Source organism: Ammodytes marinus (assembly GCF_949987685.1).
Source record: "Ammodytes marinus genome assembly, chromosome: 6".
Lineage (NCBI taxonomy): Eukaryota > Metazoa > Chordata > Actinopteri > Uranoscopiformes > Ammodytidae > Ammodytes > Ammodytes marinus.
Window position 1 is genome coordinate 27,988,335 of NC_137235.1, and position 19,983 is coordinate 28,008,317.

Here is a 19,983-nt window from a genome sequence, read left to right on the forward strand (position 1 = left end):
AAAAGAATGCAGCACACTGTCAAAGTAAAACAGTGAACACTCTGAAACTTAAACAGAGTTACAACAGCAGAACCCTGACCAGAAAAGAATAAGGTAAGATGACCTTTTTTACCATAACGTATACTATAGAGTGTACAGGACATAAGTTGCAGTAAAGATATTCATGATAAGTCAAGTATGATCAGCTTTAACAAATATGACACCAGTACTTAATTGCTGCCAGTTCCTTGTTCATGTCTCAAAACTATGCTGTTTCATTATTATTAAGTTCTGCAGGTACATTAAAGCTATGCTAAAAGAAATTATGCTCCCCATGTATGCGCTCTTTTTCTGAGATGATAAATGCTGAATATTTCAAAAGTGTGATTACAGCTAACATGTTTATAGTATCTCCTGACACAACAGTGTGAAGCTTTGTACAACTTAATGGGTGCTTCTCATAAGCAAAACAATTCAGAATAATCCTTATTTCCAAAAAAAGCATATTTTCATCTGTAAACCGCTTTCCAAAATACTAAATTCACCTGGCTGTTGTAGAAAAACAGTAGTATAGTCATGGTAACCAGCCATCCCCTTGGTGACTCAGTGAGTACCGCGCCTCGTCTGAAGCACAGAGAGGGAGACAGAGGTGATAGTCCCCTGTATGACACACCTTTTCTCAAGAGTTATTCATGCTGATATCAGCATTGAAGTAAGACATTTACTCAGCCATGTGTCATATTCATACGGTATGCTGACTAACACACTGCAGGCCACATACTGCTTATTTTAACAGTAAGAACATCTTTCAAGTAAGTAATACATATCGTCGGTATGATAGCATCAGCATTAACAGTGAACTATGCTATATGCTTGAAAAAACTTTATATACGTTATATACGTGTACACATAATCTAATCATTCTCATTGAATTCTGACTGCTGCAAATGCAAGTGCAGTGCAAATGTAAGTTGATTCTTCAACCACCGAAATAACAATGACAAATATGGGATTCATGTGTAGTAGTACAATTGTGGTTTTCAATGAGTATTATTAAAAAGAAAATGCATACTATATTAATCCCCGGGGGGAAATTCACAAGTACACAATTACACACACATTGAGGCCCAAAACACACATGCAAACAGGACCTTCACACATATGGGAAAGGAAGCTTATGATGGTCTTGTTTTGCAAAGATGACAAAAGCAGGTTGTCATTCCAGTAAATACATTGTAACTGATCGCTCTCCATTGTTTCTCTGCCTTTATAGTCCCAGAATACTGTGTGCTCTCCTACTATGATGCCTACAGCTAAAGGCATGTCCCACATGATACCCAATCACGTTCTGAGAGTGGGTCAGACTACTATCCGCCTGGACCCGCCTCAGGAGACAGTCAGTCAACGTCCCAGTCTCCCGGAGCCCAGCAGTAACTGTACCGACAATGACCTCGACATTTCCCTGGATAATCTCAACCAGCTCATTCTGGAACTGGATCCCACATTCGAGCCTATTCAAGTCAACAAAAGCCCCTCGTGCACAAGCCCTCCTCCAGGTACGGTACCACTGTAAAGCCACTTCGCATTGCGACTTCTTTTTTTAATTTCTGTTATGGTTCTTTCCTACTCATCACAAAAAGTGCAACAAAGACTGTGACTTACAGATAATTGACTATATAGCATAGTAAAACCATTTAAGAATCAACAGTAAACATGTAGCCTGGGGCTTTGGAAATGTACCCGCCCGTTTTGAGATATTGTTAAATGTTTTTATCATGGGGTAATTATACCACTTCATCTGATCTAGGAATTACTGCCAATACTAGGACCACACCCTGAACAAGTTAAATCACCAAGTAGTCACAGGGTGCCTCACTCAAACTGTCTAACTACTCTCATCAAAATGTGTTCACAAAAGTCAACAAAGCGTATAAATAGATTCCCTGTTGCTCATCTTGAAAGATGTTTGGTCGTATATTAAGGGAACAGAGCAGAGTGGGCAGTGATGAGAAATCAAACAACACAAAGGTTAATTCCATCACAGAGGCTAAAAAAAGATTAGTTTTCACAGCACCTACTGCCATTAAGTAACTGGTTGCTGTCTGGATAAAGCCTTGACAACAGTGTTTTCCTAAAGGCATAAACGCACGTTGTTTTGTTCCCATCAACACAACGAGGCAGACAAATGTATAAGTGTACACGAACATGTTGGGACTCCTCTAGGTGATATGGTATCATCGCAACAGCAAAAATATGAATTCAAAGTATTTAGTTAGGAAAGAATGGCTTGAGCTGTGCAAGCAGGTACCTGCATGACCAACATGAATGTCTTCACTTGACATTTAGCAATTGTGTGCTTACATAATGAAGCCAAGCCCATTTTGCAAACAGAAAACCAGAGGCAGGCAAGCCAGGCACGAGGACAGAGAATGTATGGATCACATAGTTTTCCACTGAGTTTAATTACAAAGGTCCACTATGTAACATTAACCAAACAATTCACATTTGCATATAGGTGAATGGGTAGCAATGCAACTTGAAATATTAAACTTTCCCGACTTTCTCAGTTGCCTAAAACACGTAGTTTAAATCCAATCCAATCCAAAGGATGTGACTTTTGTACTCGTACCCGAGCGTGTTCAGGATAAAATAATTGAATGATATTTCCTAATCCTATTTCAATGTTTTTGCTAACGCTCTCCTGTCCATCCTTCACCTCCTGCTCAGATGAGGATCACTACCGTTGTGTGTTGGTCCCTAGAGGATGTCCTCCCTGCTCCTCGCCTAGCGTGGTGCAATCTGTGTCACCCAGTATCCCCATCCCTACACACAGCAGCAGCAGTGTCAGCTACAGTCCCCATGGGACACTGGTGTTCTCCAGCTCCCCTACCTTCTCCCTGCCCCCGCTGCCATGTGGCAGTGCCCCACGACAACATCGCTCCAAGCAGGACCTGTCCCATGGTTCCCTGCGCTTGTCCAACTCAAACAGAAACAGCTGCGCCTCGCTCCATTCCATGTCCACATGCTCAGACACCAGCTACATCCTCGGCAGGTAAAACAAAGCAAGACCTGCCATTAAACATGTGTAAAACATGCGTTCTTTACACTCAGCTACTTGTAAATATGCTGTCAATCACAAGCTTGTTGTATTCAGAGGCTGTTAAAAACCAAATTTAGCAGCTGACTTAGTGGATTGTGATTTTGCAGTGGAACAAAGGTTTTATGGCAATAATAATAGTGCCACTCTGGGAAGTTTAACCACATTCCCCCCAAAAAATGTGGAGCCAATCTTTTCCAACCATCTCATTTCATTCTAATGTTCCAAATTAAAGAACTGGAAAAAGAAAATAATACTTTATTTATCCAGAGGGGAATTTATGTTCAGCAGTTGCAGAACTAATTAAGAAAAATTGCAAACCAAATACAGGATTTAAGATAGAAAAACAAATGTGCCCAATGCTAAACATGTAATAGGTTAATATTAAGTATCAGAAAAATGAGTGAAAAAAGTAAAGTTAAGGATCCTACACGGGTGAAATCCCAAATACACGCAATGCCAATTTCTTATTTTCCATCGTGTAAGTTGAAAAAAACCCTTAATAATATAGCATATTGATCTGTACATTTCCTAATACATCTATACAACTTCATTTCTGCATAGCAACCTGTCGCTGGCCAGTGATGATGCTGATTCCCCAGAGTCCATGCTCATTCGCACGTCTGGATCCTTCAGCGACGGCTCCACAGCCAGGCCCTTTCATGGCAGGCACAGCCCAGAGAAACCCCCACTGACAAAGAGAGGACATATGCAGGAGTATCACAGTGACAGCACAGGGGTACAGAGCGGTCCTGCTTCCCTCTGTGGGTCTCTGAGTGACATTCCTGTACTGCTTATCAACGGTGCACCACATACAGACCTGAACATCCAGTCTCCTGGGCTAGAAATGGACTTCATTCAGACCCTCCCTGTGTCCAACCTCAAGCCTTCTACTCCTCACAGTGAGTCACACGTTTGATAGTACAGTCTATTTTGCTGGCAGATGCCACAATTCAAACAATATCTGAGCCCACTGTAATATTTCTATGGTTTCTTTAGGTTTCAAAGCCCATTTCAGTGGCAGCCAGCCCTCGATGAAATTTGTCATGGACACTTCAAAGCTTTGGTTCCGTCCACATATCAGCAGAGAAGAAGGTGAGAATCTCAAAACACCACTCCTCACTGAAGAAAGGTCACATATGTTGCTAATTTCAGGTTCAAAAGGTTGTCATTTGGGTTTCTACTACCAACTGTTTTTTATGGTGTAATAATAATGTCCAAAAAACCCTTAGCGAAATCTCCTCTTTTGAGTCTCTGTCTGAAACATTTGCATAATAGGTGACCTTTAAAGGATGAAGGATGTATTTCTGCAATACATACACAGTAATAAACAAACAATGCAAATCTCTCTAACCACTTTTAGTGATGTTCCTTCAATTCTAGCTGATAACCTGGTGAAGCATAAGGAAGCAGGAACATTTGTGGTGAGAGACAGCACATCCTACAAAGGCAGTTTCGGCCTGGCCATGAAGGTGCATCAAACGTCTGCCCTCTTCACTGCTAACCCCTACCCAGGTAAACTTGTTTTCTAGCCCATGCAGCAGCGGCCTGGACCAATGACAACTGTTGAATCATGTACTAGGCCTATTATAGAATATAGCGTGAGTTAAGACAAAAGGAAAGAGAAGGTCTTGAATGCCACAATTATCCCAGACAATGTGAAGATAGTTCAATATAGTGCTGCCGTTGTCATTGGTCTATCCCATGAGACCTGAAAGCCACAGGGAATCACTTACCCAACTCTGCTTGTTGACTTGTAACGTCCCGACTATCTGCGGCCACGCCAGGCAGGAGACAGCCCTGTTTTATTTTCCACCCGCAGTATACACTGTGTAAACACAAAAGAAAACCAGCTGTTTATGCCTCTGAAAGCAATCAAAAAGGAAAAATTTAAAAAAGGAAAAATGGACTTCACTCACAGAACATGACTTTGAGGCTTTCTTCCTTTGGGAAATTTGCATTTGTTCTACCTATTAAGGAACACAGAATGGATGAATGCACGCTCAGTATGTTGTTTGTAACATTATTCCCCTGTAGAATCATCCCTCAACCAAGGATAATTACAGAAGAACACAATCATACTTGTTTGATGGATGTGGTTGCAATAATATTTTCTCTGTTTAGGCTGTTATTTTTCAGGAACAATTTGCAGGGTTAAAGAAATATAGCCCAAAGCAAAAAAAAAAAAAAGATATAAGATTTATAAAGAAAATTTGGAGAAATGTAAAAGGTCAAACACTTAGAAAATTCAATTTCCATTTTATGTATCAATTTATGTTATATTAATCCCACTGACTGCATGTAAACATTTTTTCTTCCTAACATTTGTCCTTTCACGAAAACAGGAGACAGCAGTTCAGATCTGGTCAGACACTTCCTTATTGAATCATCAGCCAAGGGCGTGCGCATCAAAGGCTCTTCTCAGGAACCATACTTTGGTAAGGAAAAAGCCAACCTCAATAATAGTTTTGTTTCGTAACCACAAGTGATCAACTTTCTCCTTAACTGCTCAAATTCCCTGGCCTTCCCCATTATGACTGCACATCCTGAATGTATCTACTACACTAGAGCTGAGTCAGCCATGTCTAGCCTCTTGGGATGTGGGTGGGCAGGCGTGGGTGGATCATTAGTGCTGTACAGAGGTACTGTATGAGTTCATAGGGTGTGTGCGTTTACCACACCCCCAGGGGCCTTTAATACGGTATGGTTCAATGCGTGTCACCTCTCTTATCAGAACCTGTGGGTGTTTGTGAACTTAATACGCGTGTGCTTAAGTATATCTGCTTCCACAGAATAGTTTACAGTTGTTTACTGCTGCAGTGGCTTTGTCAAATATTAACGTGGCAAAGTGATATATTGTACCAGACTTACTCAGTCCATCTTTTCCTTTTCACCTTTCAACAGCCTATATATCATAAGATAAATAACCACAGGTTTTTAAGAGTGGAATAGTTGCGTCTGGAAAGGGCCAAGGGATGAAGATGACTGTACAAAATAAATTTAAAAAATGACCATCCCCATTCAACATCTAGAAAAGTAACTTGTAGACAACATTATAGGTCTACTGCACTAATAATCATAACATCTCCCGCACCTTATTTAAACTTTAAAAATAGCCTAAAGTTAATTGTCTGACCTTTTGTTACATGACAACAAATGTCTCAATTATACTCAAGCTATACCTTTGTGTTACATTTACAGGTAGTCTCTCTGCCCTGGTCTACCAGCACACTATCTCTGCATATGCCTTACCCTGCAAATTGCTGCTCCACTCCCAAGGTAAGACATTATTGCAAGACACAGTGTGTGTGTGTGTGTGTGTGTGTGTGTGTGTGTGTGTGTGTGTGTGTGTGTGTGTGTGTGTGTGCGTGCGTGCGTGTGCGTGTGTGAGAAGGTAGAACAATTAAAACTAACATCTAATTGTTTTACACAAATCCAGGCACAGCAGAAGAGATGGCAAATGAGAATCTACCATCAGAGGACAAGAATAAAACAGGTGGGACGAAAGAACAGCACACTATTTTCGCTCTTTCTTACTTTAACATATAACTGTAAATATCAAATTTAGTCGCCATTTTCTGAAAATAATGCTTATAAAGTAACAAATACTTAAAAAAACAACATAAATGAGAAAAAATTAAGAAGTTACCATTTAGAAAGTTAGCAACAAGTGGGCTTAGCTAAGGGATGAATACAATATATAGGCTATTACATTTAACGTACACATGTTGCTTGCTTTAAACTTATATTAGAATATGTGTGAGTGTGTGTCTGTGTGTGTTTACCTTTTCATCTTCTGTAGCTAGTGGGAAATGCTAACAGTAACGCATTTAGCTCAAACAGCTAATTGAGGTTAAGTTAGCAAGCTAAAAAAAGGAAGAACAAATTATCTAGCTAAATAGCTCATGTTGAAGACCTTTCAGCCTTTAAGACTCCTATGGAGCTTTTTACAAAGTCCTTTTTGAGAAATAGCTCGGTTTGGAATAAAAAGTTAATTCAAAACTAAACCAATAAAAGAGTGAAAAGATAAAGGACAGGTTTGAATAGAAATGTTTCTTTCCCACCGCTGTCAAGTCAGCACAGAAAAACCTCGCCAGCTAATTGGCCGTTATCACCATAGACATCCTTTATTATGTCATGGTTATCACAGCAAACGTTGGATCATTTACATAGCAATTTAGTTGGCTTAATTGCTAAAGGCTGTGTTTCCTTTAGGTGTGCTTTTTCTATGTTGGTAGGCCCATATAATATATAATGTGGAGTAGGTTAACCTAGCCTACTAACTAGCTAATAGCTGTCAAATAAATGTAGCCTATTGGAGTTATAAAAAAGAAGTAAAATAGGCTTTGAAATGAGGAGTATAAATTAGCCATAATAAACTGGAAAAATTAAGTAGACTAACAAAAAGTTGTATTTACGGGCAGTAGGCTTAGGCCTACTTAATAACTTCCCACCACTTCCAGCTGAATTACCAAAGAAGATTACAGTCTGATGGAATATCTGTATTTCTTGATTTAGTCTAGAAATGTTTTTCTAGTTTTGTCTAGTTTTTATACATTTTGAATTACTGTATATAGGCCACTTGAAGTGTATTCTGAATAAAATACTAATTAGACCTGTTTATTGGCACTGTATTTTCCCTATAAGGGCTATGTGACTAACAATCCAGAGAGTTGGAAGGGGCTTCACTTACTTAATTTCACATTTTACTTGGCGACATGTATATCATTTAATGTTTATGTGCGTTTAACCTCTATTTCTGATCAAACTATCACAATGCTTGCCCTTTCCATAGCTTGCAATTTCATCTACCTGAATGCTGTCCCCACTGAGAGGCTGACAGGCCCTCGTGCAGTGCAGAAGGCGGTGTCGCTCACACTTGACAAGGCCCCGGGTTCCTTCACACCAATCGTAGTCAACATGAAGGTGTCTTTGAAGGGCGTTACACTGACGGATATCAAGAGAAGGTATGAAAACACACTTCCTGTCAACCTGCCGCAAAGATTGTACTTACATCGTAAACAACTACATAATCATGGTGGATTCTGTGCATTTGTGCTACTGATTTCTAACAGCCAAAATCATTTCTTCACAGGGTCTTCTTCAGACGCCATTACCCTGCTCAGCTGCTGAGCTACGGTGGGGAAGATCCGGACAATAGACTGTGAGTATGTAGCAATTAGTTGCAAAATCAAAGGGATTCATTTTGAGAATGATACTGTACAAACTTGTGTTACAAAAGATACTATGTGACCTTCACTGCTCCGGTTACATTCACTTTTATGTTGGGGCCTGCATATAAAGAGCTGATGAATCGCCTTACAAGTACCAGTACTATATAGATTTAAATGTATTTGTAATATTTTTTAATTCACCATATAAAACTGGATGGTGCTGGAACTGGTCCTTATGACTGATTTTTGTTAACAGAGGACATGAAAGTATAGACTGCATGCTAAACTTTGTCTTTCCCACTCTTTACAGGTGGCTGAGAGGTCCCACTTCGGGTGCACGGTAATTTTACACTTAATTTCTTACCATATCTGAATGATCATTTGTAATTAATTACCTGTACATTTAAATGTTTTCTTATGCGGAGATCCACATTTAACCATCCCAGAGTTTGAGGCTCACCTGCAATTCATATGTGTCATACCTTTATTTTATTTTATTTTATTTTATTTTATTTTATTTTATTTTATTTTATTTTATTTTATTTTATTTTATTTTATTTTATTTTATTTTATTTTATTTTATTTTATTTTATTTTATTTTATTTTATTTTATTTTATTTTATTTTATTTTGTTTTGTTTTGTTTTGTTTTGTTTTGTTTTGTTTTGTTTTGTTTTGTTTTGTTTTGTTTTGTTTTATTTTATTTTATTTTATTTTATTTTATTTTATTTTATTTTATTTTATTTTATTTTATTTTATTTTATTTTATTTTATTTTATTTTATTTTATTTTATTTTATTTTATTTTATTTTATTTTATTTTATTTTATTTTAATCTAATCTAATCTAATCTAATCTAAGGTTTCTTTGTCCCAACAGGATGTTTGGCTTCGTGGCAAAAGGTGTAGAGGCTGGAATGGAGAATGTGTGCCACGTATTTGCAGAATATGAAGCCCTGCATCCTTGCAACAAAGTCATTGAGGTCATTCAGGCGGCAATAGCCAAGCCATAGACGCACAAGGACCTAGACCACATGATAGAGTAATGGGTTTTACAGCCTTACATGCACTGTCCGTCTTATGCTCTACTTTTCCCCAATATTGAGTGTCGCGACTGCTGTGGTCACTCTTCAAGTAACTGTATCTGCTGGATTACAATACCAGCGGAAATCTGATTTAGAATTTCTTAAGACTACCCAGACTCGTGCCATGGTCAGATGATAATAGTCATATTGAAAAGACACGTATTACTGTGTGTGCACATATGAAGAAAGTACACAACTCGCTGCCACTTTAAAATACTACGGGTTTGTAAGAATGCCTAAATAAACTCGTCAATATAATGAAGCCCTCTAAAATATCATTGCAATATAATATGGTATTAGATGCTTATGTATAGGTTAAGACAGCAGTCTTATTTGTCTAGTTCCTTCACACAATGATTCACAATGTAAACTGAGGTGTAAATCTGGGATTGTAAAGGCCCTGTAATAGACTTGAAAAACAACTAGCACACTGTCCATTCCTTTCAAAGCAGAAACTTTGCAGATACTTTAGTTGTATAGTTAAAAATGTATTTAGAATGTATTTATTATGCTGCACTGTAAACACTATCTTTATAATGATGTATTTTGTTCATACTTGTAATGATGAAAAATAAACATGTCAAACGGTTGGTCTTGCTTACAAATGTTTATGTTTAATAGAAAAAGAGAAAAAGAGGAAGCGCGGTCATGAAAGTGTGAAAACACAGATTTATCTTGTGGTTAATGGCTCTATGATGGTTTAACATTTGACAAAAAGAACACAACGGAAAAGTCTTCACATATTTATTTTTTTATTTTCATTTTAAATTGATAATTCGTTAGATAAAAGCATTATGCTTCATTCTGAAGTTACATAGTTCCCAAAAATTAAGAGTGTGCTTCAAGAAGCAAAGCAAAACCAAGCCCAGAACTGCATAGATAATATCCTTTAAATATTGTCAACGTATTCCGTGGCACCCAAATGCAATGCAACATGGTCCTTTTTTAAATTTAGAATATAATCTTTGGTGCCAACTCATAAAACTTAGCATAAAAACTCTTGAATGTAAAGTGTAACAGAGAGCATGTGCTACACAACCCGAGTTGAGCATTGAAGATTAACTGCAGTGTTAACTATTTACAAATACTGCCCCCCTCTGGTGAGACACGGTGAACCTCTCTGCTGTTATGATCACAGTAAACAGTGGTTTATATATAATATTTTTAGGATAATGCATGTTAAAATGTAGCTACATTATCAGTTAGAGTTGCAAGGTTTTTCTTCTCCTCATAGAGAATGAACTGCAGTGAAAAAAAGACGCTCAAAATTACACACATTGTGTCTGCAGTGCAAGCATTTAGGGACTGCACCAAACTGATCAGTTTGGAGGGCTGAACACTGCCCCACTTTCTTGAAAAGCATGGCCCTCTCCAACGTTACGCATATTATCGTTCGCCCCTCCCCTTGGCAAAACCAAAAATTGCAACCCATGAAATCTCACAGTACTATAACACTATTCAGTTGAATTCATTTTACCATTAATTAAAGTGCACAATTCATTCAAGATTGCTTCAATTTAAACCTCTATGAACGGAATGATCGTTTTCACATATCCACCAAATCTCGTTATTGGCAGAAAATATAGCAAATAAACTAAATAACGTGCCCTGTTTGCTGAATATTCTAGACTGTCTTTTCTTTCTACTGCTTTCTGCTGAAATGCAGAATAATGTAAAAGTGTGAGCTTTTGAATAACATAACATCATTTTTTTCTGACCTGCCTCCCCCCACCCAAATGATTTCATGTCCAGTCTCCTAAAGGAAAAACTACCAAATAAAATCAACCTTAGATAGTTCACAGCAGCTCATATAGTGATCTTTGATTCTACGCCATTTATCTCCATCTACAGTATGTACGCACTCAGACTATTTGACCAAGAGTTAGAATAAAAGATGCAGTTAAGGCAAGACACTGCAGGCAAAGACATTGTTTTTTTCACGCACTGGTCAATTTGAGATTTCTGGCTAATTTTGCTTCCATGACATGTCTTCATTCATACTAAAAAATAAAAGGTCCAAAATGTACATTAAGGTGTTCATTCCTCTCATGTACAGCCATCCTTAACAGCCGTTATCTCAACATATGTTTTTTAATACTTTGAACCAAATATCAAACTTACTTAAACTAAAGTACTTACATCAAACAAACCGTCCGTAATCATTCTTAGCACCATTCAGAAGGTTACTGCAGAAGGATTTTTTCATATGTTGTTGTCCGATTGATGAAATGACGAGACATTTTGTTCTTAAAAACATTCAGAAAATGCATATTAAGACCTGTACATTGTATTCTTTAATTTATAAAATGAAAAAGGCCTGTATCCAAAATCTGTTGTGTAAAAACTTTGGACCCTTATGTGTTCTAAATTTTAAATACAGATTTTAACTCTGGCTTCATTCAACATCTAGTTGTTTGGTTTTTAAAGAGATGCAAATTTACCCATAGTTAGTTAGATATTGGCAAATTTACATATTTATTAAAAAATGTCTGAAAAGAATTGTAATACAAAAGAATATGTATTGATGTAAGTAAGCAACTGGCTAAGGTTAATGCTATTTTTAAGTTAAAGTCGTTACCCTATTCACCTGCAGTGTCTGGCCTTAAGAAGAGTCATATGGTCGATGTCATCTCTTTTGTCAAGTGAACTCATACTAAGATTATGACAATGTGGAGAAAGACTTTTCCTTGGAAATACGTTATATCTTTGATTGCTATCCTTTGTATTGTAGCTCTGATATATTGGACGTGGTTTCTGGCACTATATAGAAATGGTCCCATTCAAGAACAATAGCCTGATGGATGAAGGTTCTCCTGCCAGAGTCATGGTTTGATCTCAGTGTCAATAGTGATACAAAGTTCATGAATGCTGTAATTTGAAAATTCATATTTAGCATGATGGTTATGGATGTTAATATCCCAGATGTCAATGACGCAGACTCTATTTCTGAAGCTCCAACACCGCCAGTGTTACCACAAGCAGCTTGCAAACCAGTGTTGTCTCCGGCCCAACCAGTAGACTTCAGCTACTGCGCGATGGCGGAGATGCTGCGCGATCTCTTCATGATGAGACACAGCTCCACATCAGGCAGGCTGTCCTGTTTAGTCTGGGCACAGCCTTCGTCTGCCGCCGCCATGTGAAGGTCAAAGCGCAGGGAAACTGACTTCTTCCTCAGCTTGGGATTCCCTCTGAAGAAGGACCCCTCCCACTGCTTTATCACCTTGTCAATCTGCTCCGTCCTGGGGAAGAGATCACAAAGTCATGGCAATAACAGATGATGTAATAGCAAGTGATGCTGTAAATGTCACATTCTGCATGCATCTAACAATTTTTCTTTTGTTCTGAAACATCTAAAGTATATGGTATGGAGTAATGTTGTGTCTTGTCCTTGAATGTGGATGCCAACAGCCCAAAAGTAAATGTATACTATTTATTTATAATTTTTCAATTCTCATTATAATGCCAAGTATCACAAATAACAATTTTCCCCAGGAGCTTTAGTTACAACAGTATAACTGTGTGTCATGTAATCAAATGTGATGGGCAATTTCAATAAACATGATCCCAGTCATTTATATGTACATGATACACCTGGTTGCACAATAACACCAGGGGGCAGCACGGGAGAACACTTTAAATGTATTACCTGTGAGCCTGGCACTGAGTAGACTCATTGAGGATCAGTAGGACCTTTGCCTTATCAAACAAACTAAATTCAAAATCAGTCAAATTACTGTCTGACGCACTCTCTGACTAGAACAGAAGAGGCAAGCACTGTTATGGCAAGTGAGTCACTAAATAAAAAAGGTAATGCACATACTAAATATTGCTGCCAAAATGATCAGCAATATGTATCTGTTGGACTTTTAAGGTCACCTATAATACGAAATGCCTTTTTTCATGTTTTTTTCTACATTTATATTGGTCTAGAGAAAAAACAACCCTCACTCTGTTTCTCCACCTCCACCTTTCTGAAAACCTATGTTCAAAAACCCCACATTTCACACATTTAGCAAACACAGAGCAATATAACTATTGCTATATTACTATTGGTGTGTTTCTGCACTTGCTGTTGGGTCAGGCAGTGTGCAGAGGGTTTTCGCTGAGAATAGCTGCCTGCTAAGGCTGGAAATAGGTTTGATGAGAACAGTAATAGTGAACCAAAACAATACGTACGTGACCCTTTAAAGGTAAACAATTGTCTGTAAGAGAAAAATTGCTGGTATAGCAGGTGGAGGTCACAAGAGTGACCCGTTTCCCATTGACACATGTATTACATACACAGCAATCAAGTGGACTGCATTTATATACACAAAATGTGCCTCTCACTCTTCATTCTCTCTCTCACACACACACACACACACACACACACACACACACACACACACACACACACACACACACACACACACACACACACACACACACACACACACACACACACACACACACACACACACACACACACACACACACACACACACACACACACACACACACACAGATTTCCGAGAGCTACCATGGAAGCAGCTGGCTACCTATGTCCATTGTATCCCACTGCAGTATTTGCAATGGTTAAAAAAAAACAGTGACTATAGACAATGGTTGTCTAGTATCATGAATCACCACAGCTTTGGACTCAGGGTGAGGAGGACATGGACATTATGAGTGTTTTAAAATGATTAGGCCTGTGATGTAGTTGCAATGGTTTGGGGAACATGGTTAAATCAATACTAAAAAAAAGATAGATGCCTTGCTACTGGACCATTACCTAACAAAGTAGTAGACCAACTTCACTCATTGGACGGGTATCAAGAACTGCTTAACTGGAGTATTTCAACAAGATAACGATTCCTGTCGGTGACTGAGGTTATTGGCTGAAGGTAGAAGGATGCACATTTAGCCGAAGTAAATTAAAGTCCCTGGATCCCAGTGGGAATCAATCAAGTGACTCAGAGACTTGTCTGCTGATCCCAGCTAAAAGACAAGGGCAAAACATTCTGGGCAGAGTGACAGCGTTGGATTGTTGTATGTGGTTACAACCGAAGCCTGAACAAAGAATTCCACCCCTGTCTCATCAAACAATAACAGGTGCCACACCCTGAAGACTCGACACGCCAGGCGGGTATCTCCACATCAAACGAAAGCTGAAAAAATTCCCATGCAGGGCCGTGATGATTTACTCACGGGAACCTGTGAAGCCGAGTAAACATGTCATGCCTCTTATCATATTTGACGTGTGAACAGAATTCCTCTGACAGTGTCTACATCTTGTCTGCTGTACTAGATGTCGCCAAGTAAGGGTGGGGAAGATGTGGAGGATTGTGAGTACAATAGTACAAGACTGAGAGGTATTAAAGGTCACATATTAGGCTCATTTTCAGGTTCAAAACTGTTATTTGGGTTTCTAATAGAAACTGTTTTCATGATGTAGTGTCCAAAACACCCTTTATATTTCTCACAGTGCCATTGCTGATTCTCCTCTTTTCAGCCTCTGTATGAAACCCTCCGTTTTAGAACCTGTCTCTTTTAGCCCCGCCTTCCAAAAAGCCCAGTCTGCTCTGATTGGTCCTGGATCTTACTACACGTTTGAATCTAAATGACAGTTAGATTTCCTAGGCAGCCTGTAGACAAACCAGGGACCCATATAAATGTTGAAAAAACATGAAAAAATGCAACTTGCACAATAGATGACAGAAAGGTAAGCCTTAGACAAGCAAAAAACTGCTGTTTCGTCCTCAAAAGGGCATTTAGACCAATGTGCTCTAAAGTGATGCTGTCAATGCTTGCTAGTAGAAAATGCCTACATTTCAGACTCAACCAAAGGTGCTGACTACAGGTCATTGGGGGATGCAAAGAGATCAATACTTACTCAATGGTTCCGTGACCCTCGGCACTCTCTCTCACCACGTTCCCTTGAAGAAACTCCTGAGTCTTCACAGTGGAGATTCGCAAGTCTTTATCTTGCTCTGGCTCTGTGAGAAGACAACAGTGATGAATCATGGCCAGATATGACTGTAGTTAGATTGTGTGTGTTTGTGTGTGTGTGTGCGTGTTTGTGTACGTGTGCGTGTGTGTGTGTGTGTGTTTGTTTGTGACTCACCTGTGAGTATCACAAGGCTTTGCTGCCTATACAGTATGCTTTTCTTTAGCCCATTCTCTGCTGGGAGGAGTGAAGGTATTTCAGGCAGGGGCTCTGACTTGGGTTCGTCTGGAGTCAGAGCAGGGTCACTGAAGTCATGCTCTACCCCGTTCTCCTTTGGCTCCTCCACGTAAGACCTCCAGGGCTGCAGTCCCATTGGCTGCTGCCCACTACGACCCATGTACCTGCAGGCAGAATGGCAAGGTAATGACAACCATAACCCATGTGACCCACTGTATATGTGTGCGTGCGTGCCACTCTCATGTCGGACGGTAAGTTAAGTTTAGCATGAAGACAGGAGAAACAGCTAGAATAAGAATAGAATAGAATAATGTGTATTGTCATTGTAAAAGACAATGCAATTTTGTTTGGAGCAGTCTTCCTCCAGTTGCATATTTCTATAAATATAAATAGAACACGAAAAACACTAAAGGAAGCTATAGCCTGGCTCTGTCCAAAGGTTAAAAAAATGCACCTACTAGCACCTCTAAAGCTCATTAACTGACATATTGTTTGTGTAATGTGCACAAAAGACAACGGGTGAAACCGCCAACAAGCTGTTTCCCTGCTTTTACAGCCTTGACAATCAGCTAAGCTAATCACCCGCTGGCTCAAGCTGCAGCGGTATTGATCGTCTTGTCTCGGCAAGAAAGGAAGTAAATTTGTCCCCAACAATATCTTATTATTGACTTATGGGTTACATATTCAATATCAAGGGATTCTAAACAACCACTATGAAGGGCAGGTTCGGGAACTGCAATACCATAACTGCATTGATCTTGAAGTGCACAGACGGATCAAACAAGCCTTTGGAGGACCAACGTAATGAACCAAAATGTCCATCTTCCATGTAGTGTACCTTGCTGTATGCATCACCACATTACTTCATGCTTGTGAAGCCTGGACCACCCACTTCCACCACATCAAGGCACATCAGATAGTCCATAATGGATATCTGCAACACATCAGTGGAATGACCTGCCAGTGGTGGGTGCTTCATATTTAATTTAGAAAACTAAAACCAACAGCAAAAGCATTGTGACAATAATTATCCAACATCAATTATATCCTAGTAATGGCCTGTCAGGCACACACCATGCAGAGAGCCTTGCAAGATTCTTTACCAACTATGCAATCTATGATCAGCAGTTAGCAGGAGGCTAGCAAGGGGCTACAATAGACCAGGGGAAGAGAACATGGTTTCAAGTCCGCCAGCAATGAGGCCAAAGGCTGAGGAGGACAGCAGAACCAAATCCACAACTATCCCAACAAACAGGCTTGATACCAACACATATTTTTGGTCCCGTGTTCTGGGTCTGGTTTTACACTGAGTGGAAATGAAAAACTAGATTCACGCTCTTTCTTGAAATACTGACTACATTTAAAAAAAAAAATTAGGCCCATTTCGCAACACTAGCTGAATAACCAACTCAAAGAAATTCACGGTCTTTTTTTTGTCTCACAGCCCTTTGAGTCTGCACTTGCCACCCACTCAGTCGCCACCCTTCTCAAATACAAAAACACAATGCAAATTGAAAATGCCACATCATGTCTCTCCTTGTACCAATGTCATCAGTCAAAATCATGTTTTAAATGCCTCTGCAAAACCAAAGGTGACACATCTGCAAGAGTCATAAAACCAAATTGCTGTACCTTCTTGGAACTATAAAATCAGTGAGGATGATAATTAAAGGCCATGCCAAAGGAATGGAATACTCTCCAATAAAACAGCCTGATTCTGGCAGGCCATAATTTTAGGAGGCAAGACAAAGACGGGTCGACTGTCTGGATTCTATCATCTTGTCTGAAGGCAGAGCTGGATTTTCAGGCTATGAATCAGGGGTGGAAAGTTTGTCATCTTGACATTTAAAATCCTTGGGAATTATTGGTTGATTTTCAAGTCCCTGGGTTTACATGTCGATATGTTCCTAGGCCGTAGTCTACAGTTCCAGTGAGAAGTAAAGGCTTTCACCAGACTAAAAATGACAGCACATGATAGCTGCAGATAAGTATGGACTTTACCAGATTGACGACTACATGAACCAATCAGGGGCTGCCTTCCACTAACGGACGCACAGTGGGGAAGGCCCGGTCTGACTGGAGGCTAGATTGACGACTACATGAACCAATCAGGGACTGCCTTCCACTAACGGATGAACTGTGGTCTGAACGCGAACCTTGATTGGCACAGTCATTTTTTGACCGGGCCAATCAGGCTGGTATTGCCAGGCTAGCTCAAGTACACCCAAAAAACTCTTTTACCTCCTGATCAACACTGAGAATACGAAATTTCCACCAAAAGATTCCTTTTTCTCTTGGCATATCTTTCTCTGCGTCTGGCCCTCACCTGCCTTCTTCGCGCTCCAGCAGACGTCTGTATGTGGTGATCTCTTGCTCCAGCCTCATCTTGGTGTTGAGCAGCTGGCTGTGGCGCTGGCGCTGTGTGGCCAGCCCACTCCTCACCTGCTCCAGCTCATTCTCCAGACCAGAGATGACCTGGGAGAGGTCCTGCAGCTGATTGGAGTACACATGCTGGGTATTGTGCAGGGAGCTCTCCAGGCCTTTCTCCTGGAAAGCAAGGAAAGCGTTTAGGCTAATGACTACACCGTTGTCATTCTGATTTCAAACTCCACAACGCTTGACAAAGCAACATGTAGAAACTAATGTTATAACCGTGCATTGTGCAAAACCTGACCATTATTCCTCCCTGGTTTCCCACCACCAACAGTGCAGTGTCATGTTAGCTTCGTCTTAGCAGCCCCAGCTGCCACACTGCTATGGTGTCACGTTGTTTAAGTATGAAATGCTTATCTGTACACAGTATTTAATTTGCCACACAAAATACAAATGTCATACCACCACAGAATGTAATAACTTACTAAAATATACAAAAAGTGTAATATTATGTACTTGACATTTTAGTAAATGCTGGGCAGGTTGTGACATTGTGTGTTTTAGAAACATTTTACAGTATATGTTTTGCTATAATCCTTGTTGCTAATATTCTTCTTATCACTTGTACAAAGTCAACACATGCAATCCTCCGTTTGCCTTGGAAAACGTTGTATCGGTGTGATAGTTGGGGAGTTGGTGATCCATTGATTGTGTGTGCTTTCTTACCAAGGCATGCAGGGTTTCAATCTCCACCTGCAGGCATTGCCACTGCTTCCTGGCCTCAGCTAGCTCGGCCCGGGCCTCCCTCAGGGCGGTGCTGCCGAGGCTCACCTGCGCCCATGCTGCCTCCTCCTGGGTCAGGGGACGGGGATTAGACATTATAAGAAGTACACACGCCCAAAAACCACCACCACTGCCACCATCTCTGCTAAATAAATACCCAATAACAAGCTTCTTCCTGTGTAATGTAGTTACAGTCTTTGTATTTCTCACAGTGCTATTGCTGCCTCTGTCTGAAATGCTACTTTTATAGAACCTGTATCCATAAGCCCCGGCTTCCAAAAAGCCCAGTCTGTTCTGAATGGCCCTGAATCTAACTGCCGGTTTGAATCTAACTGCCAGTTATAATCAGGGGGGGTATCTGGGGGTGTGGCTTATCACAGGTGGTAGTGCTAAGTTAGATGGGTAATGGTGGGTCTTTCCTTCTCCCCTTATGAGGTCATAAGGGGAGATAAATCTAACTCGGGTTTTTGCACAGAAAGGTGGAGGTGGAGAAAAAGAGTGAGTGTTGCTATTTCTCATACTTTGGGAGTCTAAATCATAGACCCATATACATTTTGTAAAACCGTGAAAAGTGCATTTTTGCACAATAGGTGACTTTGATGTGCAGTTACGATGGTATATGGCTGGCTGGAATCAATATCTGTTCCAGAAAAATGACAAAGGTCTGATGAGAAGCACAGTGCAACCACAGCACACACAGGACGTGGGTGTCAGATCTCTATCATTGGCACTCTGTCAGACAGTCAGGGGAGAGGCAGCCACAGGTTGTGGTGTTGGTACTGTGTGTTTCACTTAAGGTAAACAGACAGTGGAGCAGACACCCGGGCCTGCGTGTACACACAGCTGTATGTACATTCTGTGCAGATGTCGGGACTTTCACATCCTCCGTCTGCCTTCAAATGCAGTGAAGCGGTGACACTGTTTCAGCATAGATATGACAGTATTTTTACAGTATAAACAAAGAAAATTACTGAAGTTATGTTCTCTCTTTAAATGTCATACTGAAATTATTCTCATTTTTCTGTTTCAATGCATAAAGCATATTGTATTTAGGAAGAAAATTAAGTGTTGAGCATATAAAGGCAGAGATTATCCTGAATCTGCTCTTTATTAGTGCTAACACTGGCAGACAAGACTCCATATCTTGATGAAGTTGGTTGCCAAAGCCAAGGGAATTATCATTCCACCTGTCAACTGTGATGAACAAGGTACTTACTCACTAAAATGTACCTACTAATGCAGGATAACACAATGTAAAAAGAAAAAGTATTAGTAGTAAATTAGCACTCATGTAGAATACCTCCTGACAGGGTGCTCATTTGAATGTTTCTA

General features: G+C 39.8%; 2 protein-coding genes across 3 annotated transcripts in view; one reads left to right on the top strand and one right to left on the bottom strand.

Moving 5' to 3' along the window:
• Nucleotides 1-40: 40 nt before the first annotated feature.
• LOC307251743 (tensin-4-like) lies at nt 41-9,899 on the top strand. Its single transcript, XM_080029151.1, has 13 exons — nt 41-93; nt 1,253-1,535; nt 2,707-3,031; nt 3,641-3,978; nt 4,076-4,171; nt 4,460-4,591; nt 5,422-5,514; nt 6,278-6,355; nt 6,516-6,572; nt 7,872-8,043; nt 8,172-8,240; nt 8,561-8,590; nt 9,128-9,899. Exons 2-13 carry the CDS (start codon nt 1,280-1,282, stop codon nt 9,258-9,260), a joined length of 1,779 nt encoding a protein of 592 aa, XP_079885277.1. The 5' UTR covers nt 41-93; nt 1,253-1,279; the 3' UTR covers nt 9,261-9,899.
• A 2,458-nt stretch (nt 9,900-12,357) lies between these two features.
• The window catches only part of krt222 (keratin 222), a gene marked incomplete at its 3' end in the record, with an annotated part of 25,214 nt that continues 17,588 nt past the window's right edge, over nt 12,358-19,983 (bottom strand). For both annotated transcript variants that reach the window (XM_080029993.1, XM_080029992.1), the window contains exons 6-10: nt 18,595-18,720; nt 17,822-18,042; nt 15,436-15,659; nt 15,205-15,307; nt 12,358-12,571 (exon numbers count right to left, since the gene is read on the bottom strand). In XM_080029993.1, the coding sequence (XP_079886119.1) occupies nt 12,358-12,571; nt 15,205-15,307; nt 15,436-15,659; nt 17,822-18,042; nt 18,595-18,720 (888 nt within the window). The remainder of the gene's footprint in view (nt 12,572-15,204; nt 15,308-15,435; nt 15,660-17,821; nt 18,043-18,594; nt 18,721-19,983) is intronic.

What these genes read in the sequence shown, in the direction of transcription:
- LOC307251743 (XM_080029151.1), top strand. Translation starts at nt 1,280, where the DNA reads ATGATGCCTACAGCTAAAGGCATGTCCCACATGATACCCAATCACGTT. An exon ending in CTGACGGATATCAAGAGAAG is followed by an intron (nt 8,044 to 8,171) that starts GTATGAAAACAC and finishes ATTTCTTCACAG; the next exon opens with GGTCTTCTTCAGACGCCATT. An exon ending in GAAGATCCGGACAATAGACT is followed by an intron (nt 8,241 to 8,560) that starts GTGAGTATGTAG and finishes CACTCTTTACAG; the next exon opens with GTGGCTGAGAGGTCCCACTT.